This window comes from Pimephales promelas, chromosome 22, assembly GCF_988280905.1.
Source record: "Pimephales promelas chromosome 22, fPimPro1.hap1.1, whole genome shotgun sequence".
Classification (NCBI taxonomy): domain Eukaryota; kingdom Metazoa; phylum Chordata; class Actinopteri; order Cypriniformes; family Leuciscidae; genus Pimephales; species Pimephales promelas.
In genome coordinates this window covers 15,327,115-15,339,787 of record NC_142790.1, presented here as the reverse complement: position 1 = coordinate 15,339,787, position 12,673 = coordinate 15,327,115, and the positions used below count along the sequence as shown (strand labels likewise).

The window sequence follows — 12,673 nt, the reverse complement described above, 5'->3', positions numbered from 1 at the left end:
CCATTATATACTATTCTGTCCTAACACTAATAAATCTAATGTTCACTACACTTTTAACTCTATAATACTCTACACTACTATTCAATGTTATCCTATCTCCTATTCTACTCCAAACAACTGTATACAAATCTTCTCTTTTAACACTAATCGATATTACTCTACTTGAATCCAATGTATACTGTTCTATTCAACTCTAATCTACTGCACTCTACCAGTCAACTCTATTCTGCTCTAATTTACTGTGCTCCATTTACTATACTGCAAATTGCCAAATGAACAACTGCAGATATTTCAGAGCAAATTAGCCCAGCTATACAAGTTCCGATTGGTCATCTTGAGCAGGGGCGTAGCACCAAATTCTGGGCCCTGTACACTCTCAATGTCAATGGGCCCCCTACACATGGCATTGTACGATGCGGGTTAGCAAAGTGAAAATTCAATTTTGAATGAAATGTATTTTTTTAATTATTTGAATATATATACAAATATAAACAGTGTTTAAATAATAAAATCAGATTATAGTAATGACTGGTTCTTTCATTCACCACCTGAATTGATGCATTTGGCCTACTTGTGCTCAAATACCTTTAAACCTTAGGCTACATCGGTTTTGTGTACTAACATTTTGATCCATGATACTGATGCAAGTTTTAAATGAAAAACATTTATTTTTAAATAGGAGAACACAAGAACACGAGAGACAACTGTACCCTCAGAAACCAGGTTAAACTGATGCTACCAACTTTCTCAGTTGGTCGCATCAGCATTTGATTTCGTCGCGGTTATTTTATTATTTTTTTTGCTACATGCCATGGGATTAATCAATGCATGCCGATGAATAGTGGTTTTAATGGACCAAAGCCAGCAAAGGCTTACCATAAATACCTGTAATATATTAATTATCATTGCCAAATTTCAGGATTTTCATGGATTTTGGACAGTAATTTTAATCTGTAATTTTAAGAATTTTACATTTGAATTACATTCAATCTATCTATTTACATTTGAATCATAATCTTCTTTGTCTGTCATTTTTCTATTAGCATCATATTTCTATCTTTTAAAAATCATTAAACATTCAAATGTACATTACATTTTAAAAGATTAGAGTATTACAACAAGCTAAAACAGATTTTTCGTTATCAAATTTTATAAGTTAGTTCAAAAATCAGAAATCTCACACTCCTTACCTCCTGCATTTTGTAATAATTTGTTTCCTGAGACATTTTAATTTTTATATTTTTATTCATGAATTCATAATTGGCGTGTTCCACCATCAGTGTGCAATGCGCGCGTGACGTCTATGTGTCTTGCGGAAGAACACTGTTGCCGGAGCTACTTCTCTCCATTAATGTCTATGGCGAGTCACGCAGTCACTGGGCAACTTCGCATCCGAGTCAACCCCGGGAATCCGGGATAAAAAAATAGTCCGAATATAAACACTTATAACAGGCGTAGTGATTCAGGATAAGTCAAAAATACGGTTTGGAAAATGGATTCATGATGTAGCCTACTCGTTCGTTTTGAACATAAGTTACGGACTGCAGTCTGCAGCAGCTGATACAACGGTCGGTGTTCTTTTGTGCGAGCGTCCACTCGTATATATGCGACGCGACCACATCACATACAATTTTAACTCGCACAATCAAATTCTCAAAAAAATGGTCGCATATGAGACCAATTTGGTCGGAGTCTGGAACCCTGCATTAGCAGCAGCTGTCTGGAGTTGACTACGTTAACTTTAATTGGATGTAACGTTAGGTGCATATAGCAAACTCAGTTCACCTTTTGGGAAGAAAGCAGTCATCAGCTGCTTCCCCGCATTCTGCCTCCCATCTTTTTCTTTCCTCTCTTTCTTTTTTTTAAAGCCCGATTTGGGCTTTTTGCACAGCATGATCAGATCAGGCTCCCGTTACAGGCTCTAGACTCACTGCGTTATTACTTGTTTGCCGCCCGCTGCGTCTATGGGCGGTCGACGCGTTGCGGACTAAACCATTTGGAAGGGGGTCCAGAGTGTCTGGCACTGAGTTCATTTTGGTCAATATTTTTTTTTAAATTATTATTAATGACATCAATTGGAGGGCCCAATTAATTCTAATTAGGTTAAAAAAATTTTTTTTAAAAATTGGTGGGATTTCAAAGGGCCCTCTCCCTAGACGGGGCCCTGGGTAGTCAGGTCCACTTTTCCCCCCACTACCACGCCCCTGATCTTGAGCCCAGGGTTAAAAATCTTTCATGATTTAAGAGTCCAAATTTAAGCATATCCAAGCTGGAGGCATTTCAAAACATATGTGGAAATCTGAGGCGATTTTAAGCCAGTTCTGCTAGAATTGGTGTGTCTTTATTCCCAGGGACTAAACACTGCCGTTATGGCTACAGGGGGCTTCATTTTTACTGTATGAGGTAAAGTAATTTTTTTTCACTGGGCAGCGAGCAGTACAGTTATTGTTGTTTTAATGGCATGTAATAAACCAGAGGCTAAGTGCATGTGTGATGCAGTGAGCAATCAGAAAAAGATTAAATACAAGCCAACTGTCAATTATTATGCCTGCCTGGGATTTGCATATACCTTCATGCACGAGGTCAAAAGCATAAATGCACATATTTGTTGAACAGGGCAGAAGCTTTTGCACAAAGCACTTCAAAATGAAAATTCTGTCATCATTTACTAACCCTCAAGTTGTTTCAAACCTGCATGCATTTCGTTCTTCTGCTGAACACAGAAGAAGATATTTTGAAGAATGTCGGTAACCAGACAGTTGATGTTCCCCATTGACAACCATAGTATTTTTTGGAAGTCAATGGGGAACATCAACTGTCTGGTTACCGACATTCTTCAAAATATCTTCATATTCATACAGATTTGAAACAACTTAAGGGTGAATAAATTAGGACAGAATTTTCACTTTGAAGTGAAATATTCCTTTAAGCTTTGAAATGTGCTTGAACATACAGTACACAGGGGCTAGTTATTGCCATTACCTAAATGATCTAAATCAAGACTTATTATCCATTACCAACTGCAGTAAGATAATATTTCCAAGAGTAAATGAACAACTGTGTGTGTGTGTGTGTGTGTGTGTAAAAAGAGTCCCTGCCTGACTTTGACAGAGCTGAAGGTCAGTGGTAATCAGAGCCAGAGGAGGTGACAGTCTTTCTGATTAAGACAGATTGCACAGTGGGAGGTTATCAGTGTTTGTGCAGGACTCCTCTGTCCTTCACAACCCCCCCAAAGGGGCCAAGTTTTTCTTTTACTTAATATCTCCTGAATCCCTCTCTTATTAAATGTACCTGCATGATGAATTCTCTACGGCGGGGCATTCCTCTCTCTGAAAGCAGCATATATTCGGGCTCCTTCTCCTTTTTGGCCTGTTGAATCTGAGCCAGTCTGCTAATAGGGTTCATGCCCTGTCCGTATTCTGGTCCTGTCTGAGAGAGAAATTGAGAATGAAAAAGAAAATGAGAATGAGGATGAGAGACACAGATAAAGCAGCCAAGGGACAGATGGATGGCTGGTTAATGTTCACGTCAGTAACCCTGTCAGGGGAATGACAAAAGGGTGAATGAGCGTGTGTGAATGAGTGACTGACTGAGTGAGCGAGCGAATGAGTGAGGCAATGAACATCTGTATGAATTAAAAGGCTCCAAAAATGTCTAGAATTTCAAAAGAGAACAGCCTGAATGAACAAAGAATCGTTCACCCAAAAAGAATGATTCTGTCATAATTAACTCTTCCTCAAGTTGTTCAAAAACGGGTTCAACTTCCATTTCCATTAAAAAAAATTCAATGAATATGATGTTAATTTCACTGTTAGTCACAAAAAAAAAAAAACTAACAAATGGTTTCAGAATTTTCAGAATATCATGTGGACCATTTTTATGACTTTATGAGTTGACTCAATGTTCATTTATTTTAATTATATAAAAGAACAAACATTGTTTATCATATTTGAGTGAACTATTATTCCTTCAGGTTCCGAGTGTTGGTTGATCATCAGGCCTAACTTGAAAACTTGAACCAAGGATCAAATTATATACTTGAAAAGCAGTTTTTTTTAAATGTACAACAATTAATACATTTAATATATTTATTCAGCAAAAATGCATTAACTTGATCAAAAGTGACTGTTAAGACATTTATAATGTTAAAAAAGATTTCTATATCAAATAAATCCTGTTGTTTAGAACTTTATATTAATAAAAAAATAAAAATCAGAAAAAAACAACTGTTTTTAAAACATTAGAAATGTCTCTTAAGCACCAAATCATCATATTAAAATTGAAGGATCATGTGACACTGAAGATTGGAGTAATGGCTGCTGAAAATCCAACTTGGTCATCACAGGCATAAATATTGTAATAATATTTCACAATATTACAACACAAATCTCCAAAAAAACAATTTAATATTGATAACAGAGTTTGTGCTTTATTCATTGACAGGGTTGTTGTTGGTGTTTAATTTGAACGACGGTACACATCCCATAATAAATTCATACAAGTCAATGTAATATTCCAGTTACAACGACCACTCAGGAATTAGTTCTGCTCTTAAATCTACCCACCTTTAATATGGTCTTGGGCCGCTTCTTGTAATGCACTTTGGGTTTCTCTACCACAGGAAGGACTGGCAGTGTCTTCAGTTCCTGTAAGATGGAGAGAGCTGCTCTCTTTTTGGAGAGTTTCTTACTATTCCCCTCACCCTCGGCCGAGAACTCCCCCACCGTCACGCGTGTGAGGAAACTCTTCATGTGTGGGGGTCCACTCTCCTTCAGCACCTGAGGGCCACGTAAAAGAACACGTTACACAAGAGAACACACATGCATGCAGAAGTGGGAACAGCGGTTATTCCAGTCATGCTCTCGTTCTCTCTGCCCCTTAGGCCATGTCTCCTGCACGCTCTTTTCTTTCTGGACTTTCTTTTCCTTTTCTTTTTTTCAGCAAAGGGGAATACTGCTAATTAGACTCACTACATTGGAGCTGTCCGCTTTAACACCCGTATCAATAACTCATATAGGGAGAGAGACCACTGGAACTTAAGAGACTGCACCTGGTTCTTAATCACACACACACACACACAAAGTATGAATATATGAATATGAATGAATATGCATATGGAAGAAAACAAATCAGAAGTACACACATTAATGCAGACTTAATGACATTTTAGGCTTGTGAACAAGAATCTAGCTGATTTCCTTTTTTTCATTACAAAAATGTTATATTATATGTTTTGAAATGTTTTGTTATATATATTTAATATTATAACTACATATTTTTACTTAAAAATATTAGTTTTGTAATTATTAACTACAACTATTACTATCATTTTCATTAAATGAAACACAGATTAATTAATTCATTCATTTCAATAGAAGAAAAACTAAAATTGAAAACTGAATAAAATAATTAGGACAAAAATGACTAAACCTCAAATAAAACTAAGTTAATCCTAAATATAGAAATATAAAAAACAAGACAAATACAAATGACAAAAGCACTTAACAAAATGACTCAAATTTAAACCACCAATTCAAAAATAATAATATATACTATAATTTTTGCAATTGTTTTATGGCAGATCAGAGTTGATTTTATTTCCAATCAATCAAACTGCACTTCTGCGTTTTCTAATTTTGCGCTGAATGTTCAAACTCTGTTCTGCAACTATTCATTTCTCACGAATGCATGCCGTGAGAAACCCAAATTTAATGTAATGCACATGTAATCGTATTTACTTCCTGTGACATCATCAAGATGGTCAACAGAACAGGTGAGCTGCTCTGAGCTCTTTAAGAGCAACACTGGGGGGATTGAGTTTCACACAGCTGAGGGTGGGCCTCTATGTGCTCAGTCAGAACTGAAAGTTATCCGTCTCCAGAGACTCCCTCCTCACATCCTCTCTTCACACACATGACCATTTTGGCATCCATACAAACATGTGACACTGCAGTGAAACAGGCTCAGCTGAGAGCCTATTCAAATACAGTGGCAAACTTCAATAAGCTTCATGACGCTTGGATGCCCGTGCCATTTCAAACCACGCACAATGCCTTAAAGGGATAGCTCATCAAAAAAATTGTTCATCCGTGGACATTGTCATTATTATTCACCATCAATTTTGTACATTGGGTCTGATTCATGAAACACGAGCAGAACAAATTTTGTGTGTAAATCGTGTGTAAAGTGGTTCTGGCGTAAATTTTCGGATTCATTAAAATGTTCGTATTTTCCAAATGTTAGTTGGTACGCAAGAAATCTACACCTGCTCCCAGCCACGCGTAAATGGTGCGCTTAACATCCGAAAGTTTTGCTCATTAATAAGGCTCCATTTTAGTTCACCAATCGGGTACATATTTAAACAGCATTTTGAAAAATTATTTTATATAGTAATTACATACGGTTTTTCTTTTTACTTTTATTATGAAAGCCAGTAATAGCAGATCTGGTGATCGATGGCGGTCCTTCTCCAGTTTGAATACGATTTTTTCGAAGTGAACTACTTCCTTTTTTGCCGTCAAGCTTAATGTCGAACCATTTTCTTCTCACTTCTGGGACTGTTCGATTAACAGATGAAACTCCATTAACTGCATCTGTAATATGCTGCCAAGCTTCCTTTTTTTAGGACCTGATACGCCACTATGTACGCTTGAAAATAAAATGTGGCGTTTTGAACGAACTTCTGATAATAAAACTTCAATTTCTGCATCTGAGAAATCTTTCTTTTTCATTCGCATTCATGATATTATATGCGTATAGATGTCAGTCGGATATAATGGGCGGGATTTATGGTATAATTGAGAATGAACGTGCACGCGCATCCGATTTACGACTAATTGGAATTCATTAACACACACACACACATTTCACAATCACATCTGACGTTTACGAAGTATTTGTGAATCAGGAGAAGAGTTTTCGGGAAGGTCTCTTTACGCGCAAATCACTCTCATAATTACTCGTATATTTATGAATGTTTCATGAATGTTCCGCGGCTTGAAAATGGGTGAAAAAAGTACCGCAAAGTAGGTACATATCACTCATAAATGAAGCCATATGATGATATGAACAGAGAAATTTTACTGGAAAATTTCTAAAAATCAGAGCCAAAATGAATAAAAAATAAATGAAAATAAATAAATATAATATATATATTTTTTGTTTATATCTATTTTTTTATTTATTTTAATAAAAAAATTATTGACATTAATTTTGAGAGTAATGTTTTCGTGATCGTTATATATATATATATATATATATAAAACGGTTTATAAAACGGTTAGTTCGAATCCTTGATTCTGATTGGTCAAGAGCTGTGCTTTATTCACGATAAAACACGGCTATGACGGTTCTATTGATCGTTGCGCAACACTGCGGTTCAATGTTGTTTTTATTTGAGCTTTCATGCATTTTACACATTGGAACGTTGTTGCTGTTCACGCTCAGGGACTATTTTTTTTAGCGGAAGGAAGGCTTTTAGTGATTTTACTTCAAGAAAGTTGCAATAATACATAGTTTTTTACTTTAATATTGTGTGGCAACTGTTTTATAAAAGCAATAAAGGTACTCGAGGCAAGTGCTGTATCGTGCACTTGTTTCACGTCGTGCCTAACAACGCCCTTCAGCCGTTACTTATTGACGATACAGCACAGCCTCTCGTACCTTATTGCTTACTTATAGTGCTGTCACAATAGCGATTAAAAACATTGGAGTTTTTGATTGTATACTGTTATATATATATATTTATATTGTAATAATTTCACAGTTAATCTCCAAATTAATGTAGAAACAACTTAAAGACAGTACATTTTAACCAGGTTAATATTTGGTTAACTGGTTAATATTTGGTTAACTGGTTAATATTTGGTTAACAGGTTAATATTTGGTTAACTGGTTAATATTTGTTGTAATAACATATTTTTTATACATTATTGATAGACTTTTATTTAGCTTTAAAAAAATTAAAACTTTTAATTTAAGTGAACTTAAAACAATCTTCACATAAACCCTTTATAATACATTTCCTATCTACCCGTGGCCTTCCTAACCTTCTAACAGGTAGGACAAATAGAGAAATTGAATAAGGTTATCATATACTTAACAATATTATCTGCATAAATTCTAAAGTATATTAAAGCAGTAGTATGCACACATACAGAAACTTTAGGAAGGTGTGCAATCAAATGAAGCACTTATTTATCCCAAGGGAAATTTAAGGCATTTGAAATTTGAACAGCATTTCGACCTGAATGTTGGACGCCTAACGAAGACATTCGTGTTGTACAGACGTTATGCAAGTCCTATAAGACTGCTCTTATGACAACACTAAGACATGGTCATTTTAGCATAATTGTGTGTGGTATGTAATGGCATAAAATGGAAAAACTAAGTGAATGAAGAAAAACTATAAATATGGGCTGTGTTGGTGCTACTTTTGTGGTGCTTTTTGATCTCTACCGACTCAGTTCCCATTCACTGTCATCTTTAGTGAGGAAAGAAAATCATACGGGTTTCAAACAACATGAGGGTGAGTAAATGATGAAAGAAATGTAATTTCTGGGATCTTTAAAGCTGAAGACAGTTACTATGAATGATTGGAAGCATAGGCAAACATCATTAATCTTCATCTGTATGCTTCTAGTCCTCAACAATCTGGGCTTTCATCTGAAGATGGCCAGGAGCTGAGAAACACAAGAGAGCACTGTGCATTTCCCGCACACTTGACAGAGCGGCATAACCCAATATTTACTAGGCCTTGATGTGGAATGCATTTGATCATGACACGTAGATGTTACATAAGTATTGAGAATTCCTCTGGGTGAGCATCACTCTATAACGAAATGACGAAATTCTGCTATACTTCCTCTTGGAAATATCATGATATCGTTTTAAGCTCTCTTGCGAGGATGAGGTGTGGGGAGGAAGGAAAAGGGCTAAAAGCTGCAAGTCCGTCATTGAGGGAACTCCCAAATGGTCTAGTCCATGGGTTGAGAGTGGAGATTTATCTAGGACGGCACTAAGTTACGTAGATCAAAACTATACTCACAGACTCTGATTATACATAGAAATTGGACAAAAAAATAAATTAAAATGAGAAAAAGAGATTAAAAAATGATATTCTCCTTGATGAAAAATTTCTGAAATAACTCATAAATAAGGCATAAAGCTATTTATGTAATGTCAATGTGATGTAACAACCTATTGTGTCAAACAACGGAAGATCCTGAAACTTACATTATTTTTAAACTATTTAACACAAATTACACAATCAAAAGCACAATCTCCGGGTGAAAAAGATAGGCAAGAATGTCACATAAAAGGGAGAGTTCAAGCAAAAATGAAATTTCCGTCATCATCTACTCATTCTCACATCTTTCCAAACCTTTTCTTTCTTTCTGTGTGACACAAAAATATATATTTTGAAATACGTCTCTGTGCTTTTTTGTTTGTACAATGAAAGCCAATGGGGACCCTGTTGACTTCCATTATGGACAAAAACAGTTCTTCAAAATATCTTGTTTCCACAGAGAGAAAGTCATGCAGGTTTGGAATGAGTGTGAGTAAATGACGACAATTAAAATTTTTGTTTTATCCGATGGGTTTAACAAAAATCAGTTGTTAGTGAGCACAAGCGGAGGTAACTAACAACACCAAGAAGTCAAAACAGGCCTTGTAACTCTCAAGTTGGCCTCCTGACACAGTTTCCAAAGCAGCTATGAAACACTAAGGTAGGTGGGCGGCAGTTCCATCCGGTGAATAAGCCTCATCGGGTGAACGAGGACTGTGAGGAGGTCTTGGCACTGGAGCCCGACTCTCTTCATGGCGGCAGACGATGTTGTGTTGTCTAAAACAGATGATATGGCATCCTCAGGCAGAGATGGGGTTTCAGCAAGTGTTTGATTCTTGTGTCTGATGGTGGCCGGTTCCTCTGTCTGCGCTCCAGTCTCGCATGGCTGGCAACGGAGATCAAGTTGTAGGAAGGAATCGCTGTAACATGAGGTTGATCATTCTTCATCCCCTCCATGGATGCCAAGGGAGATACGGTATTAGTGAGATCGTCGTGTCCTCAGCCTTGTGTAAAGGCAGGATCCCAGGCCTGGGTGGGACAATGACAAGGACTGATATAATGAAGAAAAGCTCTTTTGTGTGGATTGTTGATGTGTATTCCCTGAGGGAAAATACTTATGTACTCGATGGGTGGTTCTTGGCACGGGTTTCCACTCTTGTACCTCTGTAAGGCGTCGTCCATGACAGAAACCGTGATTAATGCATTTGCCTTTTGAAGTTGGCATCTGTTTGATATCGCTTGACACCGACAAGAAGGTGAAGGTGTGTAGATGACAGAGTGGTCCTTAACTTCATAAGAGGACTGATGAGGTACTGTTCTGGTTGACCTAAGCCTCTTTCAAACCTGTATGATTTCTTTCTTCCATTTCTGTTAGGACTGCACAATTACTCAGAAATAATATATGCCATTGTGTGATGGCATATCACACAATGGCATATTATCAAATGGCATATTATCAGTGCAATTATCAAATTGCAAATGGTGTTACTTAATTAAATAAGTATATGCGCTGCACATTTCAGAGTGAAGCGCGGCACTGTGTTAATTTACACATGAACAGCTTGTGATCCAGTGTTTTTGGTGGCTCAGTTTGCATTAAATGGTCTACCAAAATGTATATTGATGGTTTAACATTTGAAAAAGAATAATTAAGACATCCATAAATAATAGCAATTTTACAGTAGGAAGGAAGGAAGGAAGGAAGGAGGGAAGGAGGGAGGGAAGGAAGAAAGGGAAGGAAGGAAGGAATGAAGGAAGGAAGGAAGGGAAGGAGGGAAGGAAGGAAGGAAGGAATGAAGGAAAGGAAGGAGGGAAGGAAGGAAGGAAGCAAGGAAGGAGGGAGGGAGGGAGGGAAGGAAGGAATGAGGGAGGGAAGGAAGGAAGGAGGGAAGGAGTGAAGGAAGGAATGAAGGAAGGAAGGGAAGGAGGGAAGGAAGGAAGGAAGGAAGGAAGGAAGGAAGGAAGGAAGGAGGGAGGGAGGGAAGGAGGGAGGGAGGGAAGGAAGGAAGGAGGGAAGAAATGAAGGAAGGAAGAGAAGGAGGGAAGGAAGGAAGGAAGGAAGGAGGGAGGGAGGGAAGGAAGGAGGGAAGGAAGGAAGGAAGGAAGGAGGGAAGGAATGGAGGAAGGAAGGGAAGGAGGGAAGGAAGGAAGGAAGGAAGGAAGGGAGGAGGGAAGGAGGGAAGGAATGAAGGAAGGAAGGGAAGGAGGGAAGGAAGGAAGGAAGGGAGGAGGGAAGGAAGGAGGGAAGGAAGGAATGAAGGAAGGAAGGGAAGGAGGGAAGGAAGGGAAGGAAGGAAGGAAGGAAGGAAGGAAGGAAGGAAGGAAGGAAGGGAAGGAAGGACGGAGGGAGGGAAGGAAGGAAGGAAGGACAAAAATATCTTCTATGATGTTCCTCAGAAAGAAAGTCACACAGTTTTAGAACAACAATAGGATAAGAAAGGAAAGAAGGAAGGAAGCAAGGAAGCAAGCAAGGAAGGAAAGAAGCAAGGAAAGAAACAAGGAAGGAAGGAAGAAGGAAGGAAGCAAGAAGGAAGGAAAGGACAAAAATATCTTCTATGATGTTCCTCTGAAAGAAAGTCACACCGTTTTAGAACAACAATAGGGTAAGAAAACGATGAACGGATTTTATTTTTTTAGGTTATTTAAAAGCTTTCATGTAGATGTGTCTCACATCTTTGAGCAACAAATGACTGACTTCATGATTTCTTTCTCGCACAGTAACACTGTAATATTCCGTGTTTGTATGCTAATTGAATCAGGGTCAAAAACATTTCCATTCCTACAAATAGCGAGGAAGAAAATTCCTGAAATGATCTAACAAGGTTGAAACCAGTCCAGGCTCTCACAGATGACTTAGTCAAAACTTTAAAGAAAGAAAAAGAAAATAGCTACAGTGTCCAAATTCAGTTAGATTGAAGTCCCCAGACGAAACAAATTGCATGCAAGTACAAGCAATTCTTGGAGAATATACGTCAGGAAGATTCTAGTTAACCAAAGCCAAGCAGATGATTGCAGATTATGAAGTTGGAGACATCCATGGAAAATCATTTAAGAGAAACATGGATGCAGTAGTATTGAGGCTATAGAGCTCCTCAGACTTCTTCCAGTGTTAAACGTAGAGGTATGTGTTGAGTTGAAGTGTCATTGATGCAGCTCTATAATGAAATGCTGATTTGGAAAATGTTGTCCAAATCGACCTCCTTCCCTCGAGAGGATAAAGCAATTGCAATTACTGGATTTAACTGTTGCTGACAGAGCTTGACCAAGAATAGTCGTTTAACATAATCACATTCCCACTTTATCCTCTTCACTTGAAGCTAGTAATTTTCAATTTATCGATTGAACGGATATCCAAGTATATTCTGATGGATGAATATGATTAAATTGGAATAAACACTTGAAGGCAGGGGGGGAAAAGTCCAAAACCCATTGAGACGACTTTCTAGACAGTATTTTAAGCCATTATAGGCATTCCCCCAACACAAAGCCTGCTCCAAAAGTTTCAAGGTACCTTCTTTTAGATGTCTAAGGTAGCATTGCTTGCATCATGCAGTGAGCAATACCATAATGATGAGATCGGTGCGGAAAAACTTAATCCAAGATGGT

At 37.6% G+C, this 12,673-nt stretch overlaps 1 protein-coding gene across 2 annotated transcripts in view; it reads right to left on the bottom strand.

Moving 5' to 3' along the window:
• stau2 (staufen double-stranded RNA binding protein 2) overlaps positions 1–12,673 on the bottom strand; it is a 174,880-nt gene that overhangs the window by 76,694 nt on the left and 85,513 nt on the right. For both annotated transcript variants that reach the window (XM_089125989.1, XM_089125988.1), the window contains exons 8-9: positions 4,566–4,778; positions 3,292–3,429 (exon numbers count right to left, since the gene is read on the bottom strand). In XM_089125989.1, coding sequence (XP_088982115.1) covers positions 3,292–3,429; positions 4,566–4,778 — 351 coding nt within the window. The remainder of the gene's footprint in view (positions 1–3,291; positions 3,430–4,565; positions 4,779–12,673) is intronic.